Source organism: Balaenoptera borealis (assembly GCF_965194805.1).
Source record: "Balaenoptera borealis genome assembly, chromosome: 13".
Lineage (NCBI taxonomy): Eukaryota > Metazoa > Chordata > Mammalia > Artiodactyla > Balaenopteridae > Balaenoptera > Balaenoptera borealis.
In genome coordinates, this window is record NC_138870.1 from 98,754,691 (window position 1) to 98,775,849 (window position 21,159).

The window sequence follows — 21,159 nt, forward strand, 5'->3', positions numbered from 1 at the left end:
CAGGGACAAATCCCTGAGAATGAAATGTCATGCGGCAGGTGGGTGTATTTGAGACACGTTGGGGACCTCCTGTTGCCTCTGAAATCATGCTCTGTGGGCACCTACCCACTCCACCTTTGGGGTAAGCCAGTCTTGAACACAAAAGTGTTTTGGGGCCAAGGAATGGTTAATGCACCGGCCCAGCCTCAGCCCCAGCCTGCGAGCCACAGGTCAACTTAAGACAGCCTGCGCGCCAGGTCCTCTGCACCTTTCGCCGTCCCCCACTGCCAGCGCCCCCGGTTTCACAGAGGCAAAGGGCACTGGAAGGATAAATAAGAAATTAAATCTGTTATGAGGAAGGGGAACGGGGAGGAGGGACACGGATAGGAATGACATTTCTAAAGTATACCTTTATCAGGGACTTCCCTGGTGGTGCAGTGGTTAGGAATCCGCCTGCCAATGCAGGGGACAGGGGTTCGAGCCCTGGTCTGGGAAGATCCCACATGCCGCGGAGCAGCTAAGCCCGTGTGCCACAACTACTGAGCCTGCGCGCTAGAGCCCGCGAACCACAGCTACTGAGCCCTCGTGCCGCAACTACTGAAGCCCCCGCGCCTAGAGCCCGTGCTCCGCAACAAGAGAAGCCACCGCAATGAGAAGCCCGCGCACCGCAACGAAGAGTAGCCCCCACTCGCTGCAACTAGAGAAAGCCTGCAAGCAGCAACAGAAAAAAAACCCAATGCAGCCAAAAATAAATAAAAAGTATACCTTTATCAAAAGTTTTGAGCTTTGAGCCATATACTGTTTTTTTGTATTCAAAACTTGAAATTAATTTTTAATTAATTTGGGAAAAGAACATGGTTTGGGGAGGACTATCAGGGTGGAAAAGAGGGTAATTGGAGGATAAGCTGGGGCTGTTGGGAAGAGGAGAGGCTAGAAGGCGTCCTGTAGCGTTTGCTGTTTGTGCAAAATGGAATTTTAGAAAGCAGGGAAAGACTACATAGAAATCAGCTGTGGTGCAGGGACCCAAATGCTTACTGCGTCCAACCTGGAGCGTCAGAGACAGAACCAGAGCTGAAAGGAACCTTGGAGGTCACAACATTCAGTGGTTTTGGAACTGAGACCCAGAAGAGCCGCGCAGCTTGTTCGAGATGCCACATCAGTGCGCGGAGAGGTGGAGCCAATGCCCCCTCCCCCACCCCACCCCCACCCCCAGCCCCAGCCGGCCAAGGCAGGTGTTGGTCTTTGTGGAGGGCGACATACAGAACTTTGGCTTCAACCACACGTTCAAGTAAGTGGCCTGCGGACCTCAGAGGCCAGTGTCCTGGTGAGAGGGCCAGGGAGGGGACTACAGCAAACAGCCAATTGCCGCCAGGTTCCCCAGGCTGGGACACAGGCTGGGAAGCAGGACATCGTCCAGGACGAGCCTGAGCCTGGTTGACAGAGCTGCCGCCCTTCAGTGGTGCCTGCTCTGCCTGCCCTCCAGCACCTGTCCGCGAGGCACCTGCCTCTTCTCCCCGTCCCCGAAGACCAAAGGAACCCCGGCTGAAGGTTTGTCAGTCCCCTTAGAAGAGCAGGCTTCAGGCTCTGCAGATGGTGTAAAGCCCCAATTATGCATGCCACATGCACACCGTATGCCTGGGAGGGCACGTGTGCATGCATAGCATATGGACCAGCATCAAAACATGCCAGCAACCCCTCGAGACTCACAAGCCCACAGGTAGGTGCGTGACGCCCACTCAAGCGCCTGTGCGTGCCAACACAGTACAGCCTCGTGCTGAGCTGCCTGCTGCCGGGGTCTCGGGGCCCAGCCCGGGCTGGTTTCCTCGGCAGGCCCTGCTCTCCGCGGGGCCCAGCCTCCAGGGCTCCTCTGCCCAGTGGGCCGGAGTGCGTAGTGCATGCTCACTGTGGGCGGGGAGCCAGCTCACTGTTCTCACCTGGCAGGCCCGGTTCTGGCTCCCAGCCTGGGGGAGAACTTCCCTTTGCAAAGTTAGATAACACCGGGCTCTCTGTCAGAGGATTGGTGCTGTGTCTCCACGTGCTGAGGCTGGCGCAGGGCCAGGCCCGCCCTGCCAGGCAGCAGGAAGGGAAGGCCTGGCTGCAGCCGGAGCTGGCAGGTGGCCGAGCCGGGGGTGGACGGGCGGGCTGGGGCCCATGCTGCCCATTGGCTGCCTCGGGCTCCCGCCCCGCCTGCCTCCAGAGCCTGTGGCTCCCCGGCCAGCTCCTGCCTCTCCAGCTGCTCCTAAACTCCCCCAGCAAGCACCCCCTGCCGGGCCATGTCGAGCTGCGACAGGATTGGAGTGGCCCCTGCCATGGACATGCCTGAGGTCCTCAAGTCCCTGCTGGAGCACTCTTTGCCTTGGCCAGAGAAGAGGACAGGTAGGAGAGGAGGTGGTCTGTGATGGCTGGCTGCCCAGGTGCCCAGGGGGTGGAGGCCGCCGTAGGCACATTGGCCAGACAGGCATCGCCAGGCAAGGGAGGGTTCCCAGCAGCGGTCTGCCCTTGGCCTCTTCCTGGGCGAGGAAGGGCTGGGGTGCAGAGAGGGACACGGTAGGGAGTGGCACTGTCACGCAGGGACTGCCCCCAGGGCCTGCTAGCTTTGGGAAGCCGTGGCCAGCGTGTGGCCACTGACAGGTGCCGTGCTCCCACGGGACAAGGACAGGACCAGAGGGCCCTGCTGAGAGTACGCACTGGATGCTGACTGCTTATTAAGTTCCCTCCCTCTGCATGTTGGGGCGGCAGGGCACTGGCAGAGACTGTAGATTCGGGCAGCCTCCCGTGTCTGGAGAAGAGGCTTTCCTTTGGGCGCCTGCTTCGGCTCCCGCTCGCTGGAGGGCTGAACCCGTGGATGGGATGGAAGCTGTTATGTAACAGGACCACAGGCTGGAAGCCCCGGTTCCTAGGATACCACAGGCAAACACGGGGCGAGGGAGCCGGCGGAGGAGGGTGTGGACCGAGGGGCAGAGCTGGCAGCCAGCACCAGGTGTCTCCCGAGTCCTGCCTGAGAGACCCAGGACCACGCGAACTTTGGGCGCCAGCCTGCTCTGCGTGCTCCCTCTTGCCAGATATTTCTCCAGATCTCTTCTGTTCTAAGACGTCAGGTCCTCGTGGCTCAAACTCCACAGGCGCCTTGAAAGGAGCCCAGCTGCCCTCGGCTGCCAGAGTCTGACTTAGGAGTCCCAGGTGTCCCCTCTAGGGACCTTTCTCAGGCCTCTCCCTCACCTGCTGTGCTGGCACCTGATACATCTCATCACCAGGCAGCCCTGGCTGTCCCCACAGGACTTCCTTCCCCGGGACCCTTAGCCCACTCCCGAACTGGAGGCCAAGGACACACACCACAGCCCCTGCCCTGACACACCTCGGGGAGCCAGGCTCAGGAAAGGAGGGCGGCAAGCTCCCTTCATGGAGACACTGCCCGAGGGAAGAAGGCGGATCCCAGAGCTAGGGGCAGGGTCCCCCGTGGGCTCTCTCATCTAGCTCCAGGCCCCCCTCAGGCCTCACCTGTGGGCAGTCTGTGCCCTCCTGGCACTCAGGACCCCAGCTGCTCACCAGGAGAAGCCCATCACCTCGAAACTCTCAACTCAGCCTGGCCGAGGAGCCACAGCTGATTTTTTCTTGCCATCTCTGACACCCCGTGTGGGTAGGTGAGGCTGGAAGTCCTTCCAAAAGCTGGAGGAATAGGGCTCCCTTCTTGGTCCGGGCATCCGGGGAAGGTAGGGTGGCCCAGGTGGCCCAGTGCGGGCACAGGGAGCAGCTGGGCTGCCGGCGGGTCTGCAGGGTCAGCTCCCGGCTGGGCAGGGAAAGGGTCTTGGGGGCAACTCAGGGCGCTACTCCTCGGACCTGAAGAACAAGGTCTATGAAGAGCAGCAGCAGCTGCTGGTCGCCGGCTCCCAGCTGGTCCCCAGAGCCCCGCGACAACTGCAAAGTCCCCACTGCGCACCGTGGACGGCAAAGTCGGGGCCCAGCACTGAGGGCACTCGCCCAGGGTCTCAGGGAGAGCTCTGCCGAGAACTGGCAACCTCACAGAGGACGGTTGGTTTGGTACAGCTGGGTTGGTCCACGGGGGATGGACCAGAGTCTCAGGCCACCTCCTAGCACTTCTCTACGTGGTGTCTCCCTGAGAGTCAGAAGCATGAGACCCGGACAGACTGACAGATGCCAATGGGTGGATGAAATAAGGGGACAAGGGTCGAAGAGTCAAGGGGGTCAGTGTAACCCACAAAGACCTCGCTCTTATTACTGCCCCTAACCTGCCATCGCCACTTTCCAAAGCTCCCAGACTCTCCAAATCTTTCCTAAAAATAAAAGTATCCGCCTGAAGGCAATATACCTTGGCGAAGAGAGTACACACACCATCAGAACTAGGATTTCCAGTGGGCACGTAGCAAGCATAGTTGACCCTTGAACAACACGGGGGTCAGGGGCCCAACCCCCCTCACAGTTGAAAATCTGCGTATAACTTTATAGCCACCCCGTGGGTACATGTTTCCACATCCTTGGATTCAACCAACCACAGATCAGATAGTACTGTACGTAGTTAGTGAACAAATCCACGTGTAAGTGGACCCGCGCGGTTCAAACCCGTGTCGTTCAAGGGCTTCTCCCCCGCGTGCATCCCTCACTCTGGCTTCGGACCCCCGGGAGGAGGGCAACAGAGGCGCTGGTTGCCCCCCAGGATTGCTCGCCTGGTGCTTTGGTGTGAGCGGCGCAGATTTCCCCGTGGTGGGGGACGGAGACCTCTTTACAAAGTCCCCACTCTCCCCAGCCCGGTGACTGTGCTTCAGCTCACACGGGGGTCACATGCAGAGCACACCTTGGGTCCAGCGGGAGGGGACGTCAGAGGAGAGCCGTGCGGAGGGTGAGAATGTGCCCTCACGAGACTCTGCTCTCCCTGAGGCCTCTCCATTTTCTAATTCAAGGACGCTCCCTGAGCCCCGACCTCGGGGCCTCTCCCTCTTGCTGCCCTGGGCCTCCCACCCCAGCCTGTGTAGACTCCCCGCTTTCCTGGTTAAGCAGACTTCCTCCAACAGTGCTGACCAGGCTAGAGACTCCTCGGCTTCAGGCTACAACCACCACCCAGTGGCCCCTCACTCTGGGCCACCCGTTCAACCAACTTTCTTGTGGGCAGAGAAATCTACATCCAGCCAGAGAGTGGGTCCGTGCCCCAAGCTCTGACTCAGTTTCCCCTCTGCCTCTGGGCCCTGATCCCTAAGGACTGTTCTTCCTGTTTCCGCACCTGCCTTTTCTCCCAAGGATCCTCTTCCAAGAGGCCATTCTGTTCCAGATTGCTCACTCTCACACTTCCTTCTCCAGATTCTGGAAAGACCCGGCTTCTCTAAACCACACTGTTAGCTCTTTACACCCTATCCTTCCCTCATTCCTTGGCTGTGCTCAGAGGCCGCCCCTCATCTTTCTGCCAACTTTGGTCACTCAGGCCTCCTTACAGGGAACCATGTAGCGTGAAAGCATACCAGAGGTTGAACAAGGCCATCACTTTGAGCTGGGCAGGCAGGTTCCCCGTGTCAGGAGCTCCTAACCAGAATCGCTGTGGGCCACCCAGCAGGGTATCCTTGACATGCCTCTCTCCATCCCCAATCTGTGAAAAGAATACTTGCTTCACAGGCTTGTGGCCAGGATTAAATGAGCTATCCCATGTGAAAGCGTTTGCAAACTGTAAAGTGCCACACTGTTTTCTCTGTGAAAGGCAAACAGCAGCTGGGCCTGGCATTATGCTCCTTCCATGGCCATCACATTTGCAATCCGACCTTCACTCCCTCATTTCCACCCTCCTTTCCATGGATATTCTCCTTGAAAGAAGGGGACGTTGCAAGTTTGTGGGAGCATACTCAGGGCTGTCTCCTTGGAAACACGTGCTGAGGCTCCTGGGGGCATGGTGCCAACAGCCCCGCACCAAACAGGACAGCCCAGCTGAGCTGGCCAGAGAAAGGGCTGAAGGATCACAGGCCAGATCTCAGTGGGACTCGCTGGGGCAGAGGCAGGGGTCTGGGTAGCCTCCTCTTGGGGGATTGAGGTGAACAGGCGAGAGAGTGGACTCAGTGCAGCCTGGGCTGTCCTGGGCTTGGCATCAGTAAGGTCCATGTGGTCGCCTCCACTCCCAGTCTTGGGGAACCAGAGCAAACCCGAGAAATCATGAAGTTTGCTTCCAGGGAAGAAGTGGGGGAAGGGACCTTCTTTGTACTGGATGTGTTAGTTCTAATCCTCACTACCACCTCCTACATGGCAAGGAAACACGCCCAGAGGAACTGGCTACCGTTGGGGCCAGTATGCAGGCCAGCCTCTTCTTCACCCCGGCGTCAGGGACGCATCCTTCTTCTCTACCTTTCCCCCCACCCCGTCCCATCCCCATCACCAATCAGGGAAACGTGAGAAACTCATTCTCACTGAGTGCCAAAAACTGACAGCAGTGTCCAGCAGTCCAGATGGCTTTTACATCTTAATGGGCCTGTCCCAAGGCTAGGTTGCTACAGGAATGAATCCTGGTTCCAATGGCCCCTGTTTCCCAGCTGTGTCCTGGGAACCGTGCTCAGCGCTTTTACATCCCCATCTGTGAAATGGCTTTGCAAGGGAGTTGTGATGAGCCATTCTACAGATGAGGAGGCTTCCCATCCATTCAGCGATGGGAAGGCCACACAGTTGTCCAGGGGCTCCAACCCAGCTTGGCCGGCTTCCAGGCTCCTCCCTACCCACAGGATTCCCCGGGGTCTCTGGAACCAGGTCTCAGGGCAGTACCTCTCCAGTCATCCAAACATTCATCATGTTGAGTCCTTGCTACACTTGTGGCACAGGGGCAAGTGAGACAAACACCGCCCCTGTTCGCCTGCTGTTTGCATTCCAGCGGGGAGACAGAGAGTCAGCAATCGGGAAGGTCAGGGCCAGCCTCTCTGAGGGGGTGACATTTGAGCCAAGGCCTGGAGGGTGAGGAAGAGCCAGGTACATCAAGAACTTTCAGGCTGAGGGAACAGCACCTGCAAAGGCCCTGTCCTGGGGCAAGAAAGACACATGTGTCTGAGGAATGAAAGGCCACTGTGGCTGCAGGAGGTGTTTTATGAAGTGGGAAGGAAGGAAGAGGTGAGGTTGGAGAGACCCGCAAGGGGGAGAGCCTGCAGGGCCTTGAAGGTCATAAAGAAGAGTGAGGCCATCACCTCCCTGCCTGCAAGGTCCGCCCCCCCCCACACACACACACTATTCTTGGGGAAGTGGTAGCTTAGGAGGAACAGGGTGTTTCCAGGACAATCCAACATGAAATTGTGGTAAGTGATAAACTCAGTTGAGCACTTGCTATGCTCCAAGTGCTAGTCTCAGCAGTGCGCCTGAATTGACTCCTTTACTTCTCAGGCTCAGAGGTTAAGTAACTTGCCCAAGGTCACACAGGAAGTAGTCAAAGCAGGAATCAGACCCAGATGTTCCAGCTCCAGAGCCCACACCCTACCACTGCACCAACACGGCCTCCACTGGAGAGCCCTTGGCTGTCAGGAAGTGGCTGTTGAGACGTGGCAGAGCCTGGAGGTGAGGGCTTCTCTCTGGAAATGGCACTCTTGGGGCATTCCCTTCTACAATCCGAACCTGGGCAGTGGACAAAATGCAAGCCGAACAGGAAACTAGTACTCCTGAGAGTATTGAAGAGATGGGCAAGAGTTAGCGAAGGGCCTCCACCCGCCACTTCTCCCCCAGGACACACTGCGACAGAGGTACAAACCACAGCCCAGAACCACGCGGCCACAGGTATGTGGGCTCAAAAGGAGGCAGCTGTTGGCAAGGCCAGTGGCGGGGGACTTGCCATAAAGATGGCTCATGTTTGTTATTCCAGGTTTGATTGTGAATCAAACACAATGACTGTTATTTAATGTTAATAACGTTCCAGATGTATATGATTTGGCTCTGAAAGGTTTTGTTAACCCTCCTACCAGCACCAGCAACAAAGCGAGCCAACAAATACTTACTGAGTTACTACCCTGAACAAAGCTTTGTGCTCTCCTGCATTTGGTATCGCAAAGCACGCAGATAACTGGGCTTTGTTAGAGCTCAATGGAAGCCTTCTCACTGTCCTGCTCTTACAGACACCAGGCTCATGTCACATTGTGCAGTAAGTCAGAAGACGGAGTCGGACTGTCCTGTTAGATGCTGACTTATGTGGCCAAAGAGATCATTATGGGGTATCTGGTCAAAGGCTCCCATGCTGGAGTTTTAGCTCCTCTGAACTTCAAATTTAAATAATCCAAATTGGTATAGCGGCTTAATGAAAGGCATCTGTTCTGCATATGCTCAACTGAATTAAATTTTTAACTTGGGTTGGTTAGCAAGTTTCTGGAACACTAAAGAGTAGAATTTAAAGCCAGTCCAGCTCTGGAAAATGGACATTTCACATCCCTTCTCTGCAGTAGCTTAGACTGTAGAACCCACCCACAGCCTTGTCCCCTCACCCAAAATAATCCTACTGCTCACCCGACACAACCTGAATGAAGGGGAAGGGTGGAGGCCCACGCACTCCATGCCATACACTCTTCAGGCTGGCACTTGACATGGCTTCCCACACATAATCCTCATAACCACTCTATGAGGTAAGCAGATTCATTTCTGTTTCCAAGAGAAAAATAACTGGGACTTAGGCAGCAGAAGTCCCTTGCTCAAGGACAAGTGGCTGGACAGCGCTGTGGAGAGACTCTACCCAGGTCTGCATCCCATCCCCACAAAGTCACTGCTGCCCCAGGACCACACTTCCCTCAAGAAGTTGCTGCATTGAAACCCTATTACTATAAAATACTAAGGTATCACTTCATAGCTTTAAAGTCTTAACCATGTAATCACATGTTCTTTTTATAGAGTTTCTTTCTTTGTTGGGCTCACAAACGCTATGGAAATTAGCTAATTACTTCTCACACCATTTATTCCTCCACTAAGAGAAGGGGCAAGGCTGCGCTGTTATTCCCACTTTACTGACAGGAGGCAGAGGTAGAGACAGGATGCTGTGGCTCTTCTCCGACCAGCCAGAGAATGAAGACAAGAACAGAATGGCTCCCGCCTCCAGGATGGTGCTGTTGAGTGCTGCCGGTCGGCGGTGTAGCTCACCTCCCAGCTTGCAAGTAAGCACGAGAGAGAACATGTTTATAATGTTCCTGCCGCGGTGTTTGTGACACACCATTTACCCTGCGGTTGTCCAGGGGGAAAAAACCCTCTTTGGGGAGTGTCGGTGCATGAACAGAGGACCAAATCAAAACTAAGTTTTAAGGCCCTAAGCTGCTTACTGAGCTTCTCACCAGTGCCACTCGCCTGTTAAATCAGTTGCTCCAGGATGGGTGATAAGCAGAGTAGCATTATCCCTTTTGGACAACTGCAGCTTTAAAAAAAAATCTAAATCTTTACTCCCTCTTACTACATACCACCTTTGTCATAAAACGAATGTTATAACCTTCCACTGTTATGTTACTACAAATCCTCCTCTAGTACCTTGAGAATTTTTTTCTCTTCAATAATGTCACATTAGCCATGAAAATATACATTTAACTCTAATCCAGCAAGCTGCTCTGCGGCCAAACTAGCCATTTTTTTTAAAAACTTCATACATTGTTTTAATCAATTTCCTCAGACGGTCCTTTGAAATTTGTTTCTGAAAACCTCTAGGTCAGTTTATCCTAAAGATATATTAGTTTAGCCACATACAGAATACCACTAACAACAACTCTGCAACACAACAGATGTTCTGTACACAATTTAGCACTTTCACTAAATAGTGACATGGGCACCATACCTGCCTCTAGGATAATGGATACACCAAGCAATGGATTTGTACCCATCAGTGGTAGTAAAGCTATGAAAACTACTGTTTGTGGCAGGGTTGCAATTGTACATTTTATACGAACTGGCTTAGGAAGCCTCACAAGGTCAATCCTGCCCTATTGCCGTTTGACATATAAGGAAAGGTGGCCTGGAGACATGAAGCAATTGGCTGGAGGTATCAGAGTCAGAAAGTGACTGAAGTCTAATTAGTGTGGCCATAAGAACTTGAATTTTGGAGTCAAGCTCCATCCCGCGGCCTCGACCACCACCCAGATTTTCTTCAAACCTCTTGATTTCCAAGCTTGCTCAGGGGCCCAGCCTCTTCTTCCTCCTCAACTCCCAGTTCTAATTGTATCAGCCTGACAACGTTCATCTAGCTGGGCGTCGCGGTCACGCACCTACCCTATGAACCAGGGACTAGGCCCTGCCATTCCCCCAGCCCCGCTCGTGGAAGGCGGGGGTCACTGGCCGATACAGGACAAATAAGCCGAAGTCCCTGCCCTCTCAGGGAGGGAGAGTCTAGTTTTGTTTGGCTTCAAGGCAGGGTACGATCTGTGCCGTAAAGAGGTACGAAGTTCTGGGCGCCACTTAGGAGCAGCTTCCTAGAAGGCCTCCACACTTGTGTACCCCCTCACGTTTCGTATTTTTAGGCGTTTCCTGAGGAACTCCCAGGGAATATTTGTAAATATTTTGAGAAGAGGTAGTTGTCCCACAAAATGTGCAACCGGTACCCTGTGTAAAGGAATTTTATTTTTTTCCCTAGGAAAAAGAAGGGAAGGTCCTAGAGAGGAACAGAATTTCAGAGCTGTTTAGGGCTTTAGAGATTATCTAGCCCAACCCCTAAATTTTATGGACGAAGAAACAGGCTCAAGTGAAGGAACTGGACTTTCCCAAGGTCACAAGCTAGTAAGTGCGAGGACGGAAGCGTGTACTCTGGCTCTGGCTCAGGGCCGGGCTCTCTGTCTCTCCACCCGCGGCCTCAAGAATGCTCCCTCCACGCTAGTGTTTATCTGGCCGCCACGCCTGCACCAGAAACCCGGGATCAGTGAGGAAACTGACACCCCCTTCAGCGGCGGCCAAGCCTGCTCCGGCCGTCCCTACAGGAACAGGTCGCCGTCCCCGGCCCTGCCCTCAGCCAACCTCTAGATCGCGGGGGAGGTGGGGCGAGGGCTAGCCTCTGCGTCCCTGTCCCACGACCCTGGGCAGAGTCCCCGGAATAGAAAGCCCCGAGGCGCCCCGCCCCGCCCCGCCGCAGCCCCGCACGTGCTGCGCCTCGTGCACCGCCCCGGGCCCCGCCCCCGCCCTCCATTGGCTGTTCCGCGCCTTCCTTCTTCCCCCTCCCCACGCGACTGGACTCGGCTGCATCTCCACGTGACCCGCGGCGGGGGGTGGAAATCCCGGCCGCGCGGCCCCGGGGTTGTGGGGGGGCTCTCTGATAGGCTTCCTCCGCCGGCATGGCTGCTCCCAGCCCCGCCTCCCTTCAGCGCGTCCAGAAGGTGGTGAGATTGGGACGCGAGGGAAGGGAGAGCGGTTACCGTGGTCTGAAAGAAGGGCAGGGGTTACGAAGAAGGAGGCGAAGGTGAAACCGCTGGTAGAGGGGAAGGGGCTGTCGCCGAAAAGGGCCTACGGCCCAGACGCCAGCAGGCACCAATCAGGTGACAGAGAGGCGGACGGGGCGGGGCCTTCGGCCCTGCTCCTCACCTGGCTCCGCACGTGTCTCGTTTACCCGGGCGGCCTAACCAATTACGGCCCGGAAGGCTGAGCCTGCCCCTCTCGCGGGGCGGGCCAATCTAAGGCTGCCATCCGGGGAAGCTGGCCTGGCCTTATGAATAATTAATATGACAGAGCCTGTCCCCAGGCGGGGTAGGGATGGAGGGAGGCGGGGGTGCCGCTGGGCGCCTGCGCAGTAGCTGCCCGTGTCGGCAGCTGCGGCGGGTCGCACGGCTCCGTCCCATCTCGGGGGGCGGGCGGGGGAGGCGAGGCGCGCGAGCAGAGCGCGGGGCACGATGTCCGACGCGGGCGGCGGAAAGAAGCCGCCTGTAGAGCCGCAGGCGGGGCCGGGCCCGGGGCCGGGGCGCGCAGCCGGGGAAAGGGGCCTGCCGGGCTCCTTCCCTCTGGTCCTGAAGAAGCTGATGGAGAACCCCCCGCGCGAGGCGCGCCTAGGTGAGGGGAGGGGGTCCGCGCGCGCCTGGGGGCGGGGTTTCTGCAGGGGCGGGGCCTTGTGAGGGCGGGGCCTCGGAGGTCGGAGGTTGGGGTGAAGTGGTCCAGCGGAGGGGGATGGGGCCAAGGATGATGAGGGGCCCGGAGGGCGAGGCAAAGGGGGTGGGAAGAGAAGGTCGGGGACGAGTTGAGAGAGGTTGGGTCAGGTGGGGGTTGGCGGGGAAGGGTCAGGAGGGAGATGGTAGAGTGGGGGTCGCAGTGAGGAGGTTCATCGGGGCGGCCGGGAGCGCGCGCGCGACGTGTAAGGTTTACTGAGGAGGCTGATGGGGGTCGCAGCAGCCCCTTAAACGAGGCTCCAGGGCGCCTTCTCTGGGGACGCCTGCATCAGAATCACTTGGGATGCTTGTTTAAAATGCCGATTTCTGGGCCCCACCCTTTACCCACCGACTCTGCGGCTCCTGGGACAGGAATCTGCATTTTAAGGAGCGCCCCACCCCACCTCCGTGATTCCAAAGTCCACTAAAGTTTGAGATGCCCTGATAGCGAATTGTCTTCGTATATGGCCGTCCCCCCTCCTGAGAGGAGGACCTGTCTTCATCCCTGCGTGTGAGTATCCCCAGGTACTAGGTACTCACTGGAGATTTTCTGGAAATGAGTTTCAGGGCTGCTGCTGAGGTGGGGGAGGGGTGTCAGGAGAAGGAATGGGAGGCGCCTTCTGAGGGGGAGGTTGGGATGAGACAGGTAGAGGGATGAGCGTTAGAACGAGGCCACTGAGGCCCTTCACCTGGTTGTTTGGGGCTGACCCTAGTCTTTGGGGCCACAGTGGCAGGGCTGGGCTTTGTCTTGTTTCCTAGGCCACAAGGGTCCCTGGGGCTTATGTGGAAAGCAGGTTTGGCCTTGTTTTTTGGCCTGGGAACATGAGGTTCAGGGAGCAGCAGGAGTGCCACCTACAGTGGAGTTTTAGGTGCAGTGAGGTATGATTTCAATCTGAGAGATTTGAATTTCCAAGAACCACTGGTGTAGTTCAGGGATTTGGGAAGGAATGGGCCTTTTGGGAATTACCTGTCTGGGGGGATTAATTTTATTTTTTAAAATGCCATTTCTCTTCCTTTCCTGGGTGTGTTCTCAGGCTCCCATCCCTATGGGTTGGGTTACCAATGGCTTCCGCACATCAGGTGAGGCCAGGCTCTCTTCTCCTGCTTCAGGACCTCATAGGCACAGACCCTTTTGTTTGTTTTTAAGGCAATGCTTTGTTCCAAATCTGGGGCTGAGTTAAGCTGCCTCAGGACAGGTGTGCACATCTGTCAGGTTCTGTCAGATTACCAAATCATAACCATCCATCACAATAATTCTACCTTACATTTGCAGAATGCTCACAAGGCACTTTGGCATAATCTTTATTTGGTCTTCCACAGCCATCCAGTAGTACCCCACTTCTCAGATGAAGAAAGCTGAGACTCAGAGAGGTGAGGATGCTTCCTCAGGGTCACGTAGCTAGCCCTTACGTGCTCTTTACTGTATCGCTGGCAACCACTGATGATGTCAATCCCTCTGGCCTGAGTGAGGGGCCTAGTCCTGTATCATCTCTTACAATTAAACCTCCATCTTATAAAAACACTGATTAAAAATATGCTTAATTGCTTAGGCCAGACAAAACCTGGAACTTAGTGTTACTCGTCCTTTTAGTAGGGCTGTTTTTCTGTCTCCTTCTTTCTCCTGCCTCCTTTGATCCCCATGACCCCGCCCAACATGGATCTCAGTCATTTCTGAACAGAATGTAGAGTCAGTATCCCAAGGAAGGAGACCAGGGAGGCCATCTGGCCCACCCAGCCCACCAAAGCTTGGCTTTCTTACTTCCCATTTGGTTTTAAACCAATGCCTGGTACAGAAGGCAGTTGCAAGAATTCGAGTTAATTTGTATTAGAAGCCATGACCAAATTCTGTTTGTCAAAACCTCCACCTTCTTAACTCACTGGGTGTGTCCATTTTTATTGGACCAACAGGCTGCTTTTTGGCTGTCTGTGGTCTAGGAGTCCATGCATGACTGGTTCACTTCCAACATAATCATATTTGATTTCTCTTTTTCATTTCAGAATCCAGAATACAAAGTTGTCTCCCTCAATTTGAAAACCCATTATGAACTTGTCATGATTTTATCTCTGACTTCCCTGATTAGCCTCCCTGTCACTTTGATTTCCTTCCAACCTTGTCACATTTTTCTATTGTCTTTTTTTCTTAATTTACCCTTTCTTGGATATCCAATCCACGTGTATAACTTTTGGGCTGAAACAATTAGGTGGGATCCCGTCCCCACTGATTGAGTAGTTTTGCTTTGAATGGGAGCAAGCTTTCTTCTACAGCTCCGCCCCTCTCTTCCCTCCCAGAAAACCTGCCTTAAGTCTTCTCTGCTTATTCAGGGATAGAAGTCTCTTGAAATGGTTGCTCTGAAAAAGGTCCTGAAAAGACAGCTCCAGGCCCTCTCTTTTTAAGAAACCCGAAGGGAGTCTGTTTACAAACCCAGCCTTCTTCATTCATTATACACATCTTCCTGTGGCTCACTGTCTACCTGCTCCTGTATTGGTCCCTGAGATCTAGAAATGAATCAGACACAATCCCTGCCCTGAACAAGCTCAGGGTAATAATGAATGCCTGCTGTGTGCCAGGAGCTCTACAAGACGCTTTCAGATGTTACCTCTGATCTTCACCAAAGAGGCAGCTTTATCCTTATTTACAGTGGAGGACACTGAGGCTGGGAGAGGTTGAGTAACGTAGCTAAAGTCACACATCACTGCAGTGGGTGGCAGAGCTGGGATTCAAGCCCCGGGCTGGGTTGCTGTGAAGACGCGCAGCTGGAGGGGACAGGACAGGAGAACACAAAAGTTCTTGGCCTGAGGAATCAGCCCTTTCCTAAGATATCAGGAAGGGTCAGAAACTCCATTTCCTCCCTGTAGCCTCTCTCCGGCAGATGCTAATCCCACAGCCCATTCTGAATTAACCCTGGGGATACATCAGGCCTCAGAGCTTATGGAGAGCATCCTAGGAAACCCAGGCATGGATGAGGGTCTGCTGCCACCTCTAAAGGAGACCAGTGCTCCTGGTTCAAGCACCAGGTTATAACTGGAGAATAGAGTGGGCTCTTGAAATCCATGGATGGATCAGGACTCCAAGAGAGGTGGGTCCACCCTGTGAGGCTCACTGCTCGCCTCCTGGGATTGAGTTACCCTCTTGAGTGATGTCTCATCACAGATTTTGTGTCTGCAGATAAGGAAAAGGGGAAGGAAAAGCTGGAGGAAGACGAGGCTGCAGCAGCCAGCACCATGGCCGTCTCTGCCTCCCTCATGCCACCCATCTGGGACAAGACCATCCCATATGATGGCGAGTCTTTCCACCTGGAGTACATGGACCTGGATGAGTTCCTGCTGGAGAATGGCATCCCTGCCAGCCCCACCCACCTGGCCCAGAACCTGCTGCTGCCTGTGGCTGAGCTGGAAGGGAAGGAGTCGGCCAGCTCCTCCACGGCGTCCCCGCCATCCTCCTCCACCGCTGTCTTTCAGCCCTCGGAAACCGTGTCTAGCACAGGTTGGTGATGGGCCTTTGGGCAGGGCCACCTGCCGCATCCGAGGAAATCTGCTTCCCACTGAGGGCTGCTTGTGTCCACGCACCTAGTGAGCCCCTCCTCTCAGGGGAGGTCCCAGTGGGCCTACAGGGGGCAGAAACCCTCTGCTCCTCACCCTTCAGCACAGTCCCCCGAGGCTGGACATGAAAACAGCAGCCCCCTCGGCAGCAGCCGGAGCCTTTCTGTTGGTTGTTTGCCACAGGTGGTCAGCCCGGTGGAGCGAGCCCTGCCAGCCAGAGGCTTCGCGGGATAGAAAGCCATTCTGCCTTTCCTCAGAGCTGCTCTTTACCCGCACACGCACCTTGCCACAGATGATTAGGAAGCTCAGGCGACAGTAATAATAACAACAACAACAGCTAACATTTATAATGTTTAGCACTTAACTCTGTGCCAGGCATTAACACATAGTCCTCACAAAAACCTCCTTATGTGATTGATACTATTATTCTTATGTTATAGGTGAGGAGACTGAGAAGTTAGGTAACTTGCTCAAGGTAACACAGCTGGTAGGAAGTGGAGGCAACACTGAACCCAGGATGTTTGGCTGTTTAGCCAGGTACTGCTCAGGCACTGGCATGAAGAAGGCATTTCTGCTGCCAGGACAGATGCCGTCTTTGGGATTCCTCCCTCATCCTCTCGTCCTTTTTCTGTTTTACCTCTGGAGATCAATTGGTTGGTTTTCATGCCCCTGGGTCACGAACCCACCAGAGGAGGCATGGCCCCTGTTTCAGGGGCTCTGCAAAGCTTTCTGCAGGCTCAGTTTGAGGCGTATAGGCTGATGTCTCCCAGGAAAGACCCCAGGAACTGGTGTGGAACCCAGGGAACCTGCACCCAAGGAATTGTCATGCTCAATATTTTTTTCTTTTTATTTTGGAAAAACGTCAAATACAAAAGTAAAGGGCTGCTATAATGAACCTCCAGTAACCATCACTCAGCTTCTATAATAATTAACTCGTAATCTACCTTGTTTTCTATAACCTCTTCCATTCCCTTAACCTGATTATTTTCATTCAAATCCTAGGTATTATATCATTTCATCGATAAATATTTCAATATATATATAAACTCTAAGAGCTCTTTTAAAAAACAGAACAAAAATACCAATTTAACATCTGAAATTGATAATAAATCCATCAGCATTCAAATTTCCAAAATGTCTCATAAATGTTATTGCTTTACAGTTCATTTGAATCAGGAGCCAAACAAGACCCACATGTTTCAGTTAGTTATGTTTCTTAAATCTCTTGTAATCTATGGGGTCCTCTCTCCTTTTTATTTCTTTGCAATTTATTTGAAGAAGCTGAATTGTTTGTCCTGTAAAGTATTGCACATGCTAGATTTTTCTGACTATATCCCTGTACTGCCTTTTAACATGTTCCTCTGCCCCTCATTTCTTTCCTGTAAACTGTTCAGCTTGAGAGGCTTCAGCTGATTCCAGGCCAAATTTTTGTTTGAAGGCAGCGCATTTTTTTTTAAATTTATTTATTTTATTATTTTTTTTTATTTTTGGCTGCATTGGGTCTTTGCACATGGGCTTTCTCTAGTTGCAGCGAGCAGGGGCTTCTCTTGTTGCGGAGCACAGGCTCTAGGTGCACAGGCTTCAGTAGTTGCAGCACGCAAGCACAGTAGTTGTGGCTTGCGGGCTCTCGAGCACAGGCTCAGTAGTTGTGCCGCAAGGGCTTAGTTGCTTCGCAGTATATGCGATCTTCCCAGACCAGGGATCGAACCCGTGTCCCCTGCATTGGCAGGTGGATTCTTAACCACTGCGCCACCAGGGAGGTCCCTAAAGGCAGCTCATTTTTGTGCTGGTCAGGTTGTCCTGCAAGGCCGGTTCCATGTGTGGGTAGGGGACAGAGCTGGAAATGAGCCCTCTTCTTGCACCTTAGACTACCTAGGTGGCATTTGCCTTTGATTTTGTTTTTAAGTAAACCTTCTTAATGAAGTATGGCATCCAGAAGCGCCAGTATCATAAGTACACCACTCAGTGAATCTTCACAGGGTGAACCCACCTGTGTAACTACCACCCAGATCAGGATAGAGAACACTGTTGGAATCCCCAAAGCGGCTTGGGACCCCTCTCGATCCTTACTCCCCAGAGGTAATCACTATCCTTATTTCCATCACCAAAGATTCACTTTGCTTATAGTCGAATGTTCTATAAATGGAACTGTATATTATGTTCTCTCCTTTTTTTAAACAATCATAAGTTAATTACATTTATACTCTCACATTTATAGCTTCCTATAACTAGCCTTATAGTAACATATAAATCATGTGGGCATCAGTAACTAACAAAATAGATTTACAGAACATACTTATGGAAAATTCCTGTGACAGAGAGGAAAGCCACAATACAGATGAAGTAAGAGTTGTACACATGGTAGAAATGAAAGAGTTCGTTTTTCAGTTCCTTCTGTAGAAAAGACATAAGTAGTACGTATTCTTTTGTGTCTAGCTTCTTTCCTCAACTCCATTTGTGAAAATCATCCGTGTTATTGCCTGTAGCAGAACTTCGTTCATTTTCATTGGTGAATGGTATTCCATTGTTGTATTGTATGACTACACCACAGTTTATCCACTCTTCAGCTGATGGGCACATGAGATGTTTCTAGTTTGGGATTCTGCATAGCACTGTCATAAACATTTGCGTGTGAGTCTTTGGTAAATACCTGTGTGCATTTCTGTTGGGCATTTACCAAGGAATAGAGCAGCTGGGTCATCAGACATGTACCCGATCAGCATTTGTAGATGTTGCCAAATAGTGTACAAAATGGCTGTAGCCATTTATACTTCCACCAGCAGGACAGGGGAGGTCTAGTTGCCAGCCTTGGGTGCCTTGACTGTTTGTCGTTTATTCCTATAGTTCCCGCATTGGTCCCTGGTCATTCACTCCTCTGACACTCAGCCTTGTTTGTAATTAACCCCTTTGATAGGATACAATTAGTTTATATGCATGATCCAGTTAAAACCTAAGTCTGATCGTGTCACACCTCTGCTCAGAACCCTCCAATGACTTCTTTCAACTCAGGGTGAAAGTCAAAATCAGTGGCCCTGTTGACATTTGGACCAGATAATTTTTTTGTTGGGGTTGGGGAGGGACCGTCCTGTGCACTATGGGATGTTTAGCAGCATCCTTGGCTTCTACCCACTAGATGCCAGTAGAACATACCCCCCATCCTAACATGGCCACATATCCCCTGCAGAACAAAATCGTCCCCTATTGAGAACCACTGCTTTATTGGGATTAAAGGCCCCATGTTTTCTGTCCCGGGCCTTTCCGGTTACTCCTGCCTCTCATTCACTCGCTGCAGCCACATTGGTCTCCTTTGCTTTTCCTTGACTATCCCAGTGCTTGCCTGTGCACAGACCATGCACCTGATGTTCACTCTTTCTGAAATGTTCTCCTCCCAAATATCCACGTGGCATCTAACAGTTTTATATAGATATTTGTAATTTATCTTGTGTAATGTTGGCCTTCCGCACTAGAATAACATTCCATGAAGGCAAGGATTTTTACTTGTTTTGTTCACTGCTTTGTCTTTGGCAGGACAGTTCCTGGCATATAGTAGGTGTTCAGTAAGTGTCTGTAGACTGAAGAATTATTTCGTATACTCCTATCAGTAGCATTGAACAAGTAGGCCAAAGGTGTAGATTTTTAAAATAAATTATCTCTAATAACACATAACCTTTGAACAGGTTTTTTTGTGTGTTTGTTTTGGCCGCTCTGCACAGCTTGTGGGATCTTAGTTCCCCGACCAGGGATCGAACCCGCGCCCCATGCAGTGGAAGCGCGGAGTCCCAACCACTGGACCGCCAGGGGATTCTCCCTAACACATAACCTTTGAATTCTGAAAGTTCCTTAAATCCAATGTCCACTATAAAGCCACAGCCAGGTAGGGCGGAGAACAAGGATTCAGAGTCAGCCAGATCCAGACTTAAATTTTAATTCAGTCATTTACCATCCATGTGTTCCTGGGAAAACCATGTCATTTCTTTGAGCCTTAGTTTCCTCATCTGTAAAATAAGGTTAACACCCATCTCCCTTTCAGAGTTGTTACAAGACTAAATGAGCACAGCCACTGATTCGTCTCAGGGGATTCAGAAATGGAAGCCATTTCGTTACTCAGTTTGTGTCCCTAACCCTTTACAGTTCCTGGTGAGATTCAGCTGTTTCTCATTACTTGAGAACTTGAAACCACAGGAAGTTAAGGGGGTATGATGATTTAATGTTTTGCTTAACATTTCTGGGGGGAAAATAACAATCGGAAAATTTTGTCTTTTTCGAGGGCCTCTGTTTCCTTTTGAGCATTTTGTTCCTAAAGGGAAGAATTCTTTCCATGTTTGTGTTGTTGAATTGAATCACATATGCCAATCTGGCTTGGGGGCTGGTGCTGTTGTAGTTTTTCTTCCCTCCAAGCGGCAATGGCTTGTGCAGCCTTGAGATTCAAGCAGGTGTCTGGGTGTGTGACGTGAGTCTTGGCTGTCCAGTGAGTCTAGACTGTTTCAGGACCACCTGCCTCTGTGTCTTTCAGAATCCTCCCTGGAAAAGGAGAGGGAGACACCCAGTCCCATCGACCCCAACTGCGTGGAGGTGGATGTGAACTTCAATCCCGACCCTGCCGACCTGGTCCTCTCCAGTGTGCCGGGCGGGGAGCTGTTCAACCCTCGGAAGCACAAGTTTGCAGAGGAGGACCTGAAGCCCCAGCCCATGATCAAAAAGGCCAAGAAGGTCTTTGTCCCCGATGAACAGAAGGTAACCTGGTATATCCACTATAGTGAAGGTACAGTGTTGGTTCAGGAGCCAAGGGGCTGTGCTTCTTCACATTCGATTTCATCTAGAGGACCCTCCCTCCTTGTGGACGCGTTTAGAAAGGCATGAGTTCAGAGCTTAGAGCCACATCCTGCAGCAGTCGAGAGAAAGAAAGGGAGTTGGGTGGCATTTGGCCCCAGCATGACTCCCTGCAGCTTCTCTCTTTCCTTTCTGGCAGCCAGCTGTGCTGATGCTCTCACTTCCCTGGCTTCAACCCAGCCTTCGGGCAAGAGCTCACTAGGCCACAGAAACTGGGGTTGAACAAGCCCTCACTTTGAAGGACAGAGGATAGTTGTATATTGCCATCCCAGGGATTAGCAAGCAGCCTTCAAGCTGGTGGTTTTGTAGGAACTGGGAGGGGGGAGAGAGAGGAGGATTTTGCAGTTTTTCTCTTCCCTCTGATGAAAAACTCGTAAGAAGGACTTTTCTTATAAGCTTTGGAGTCAGGCAGACCTCAGGTTCCTCATCTGTAAAATAGGAATAACCATACCTGCCTCTTGAGATGTTTCTGAGGCTTTAATAATAATAACAATAAATATGGTAAACCTTTATGTGGTCCTTACTGTAAGCCAAGCACCTTGTACATATTAACTCATTTTATCCTCAAGCAACTCTATGAGGTAATTACTGTAATTATCCCCTGTTGTAAAGATGAGGGGCACGAGACATTGAGAGTTTAAGGAACTCGCACGGTTCCACTGCTAGAAAGTGGCAGAACCAAGATGTGAACTCAGGGGACTGCACTCAGAGTGCCCACCCTTAGCCACAGCCAGAGTGCCTAAGTGAGGCAAGAGTATAGGCA

General features: G+C 52.4%; 1 protein-coding gene across 12 annotated transcripts in view; it reads left to right on the top strand.

The window, feature by feature from the left end:
- Nucleotides 1-2,118: 2,118 nt before the first annotated feature.
- TEF (TEF transcription factor, PAR bZIP family member) overlaps nt 2,119-21,159 on the top strand; it is a gene marked incomplete at its 5' end in the record, with an annotated part of 141,482 nt that continues 122,441 nt past the window's right edge. For 6 of the 12 annotated variants that reach the window (XM_082351443.1, XM_082351444.1, XM_082351448.1 and 3 more), the window contains 3 exons: nt 11,778-11,934; nt 15,193-15,510; nt 20,080-20,300. In XM_082351443.1, the coding sequence (XP_082207569.1) occupies nt 11,778-11,934; nt 15,193-15,510; nt 20,080-20,300 (696 nt within the window). Of the gene's footprint in view, nt 2,356-11,748; nt 11,935-12,398; nt 12,538-13,346; nt 13,398-14,028; nt 15,104-15,192; nt 15,511-20,079; nt 20,301-21,159 lie in introns of those variants that run through there. The other 6 variants (XM_082351452.1, XM_082351449.1, XM_082351442.1 and 3 more) reach the window with 6 other exon arrangements.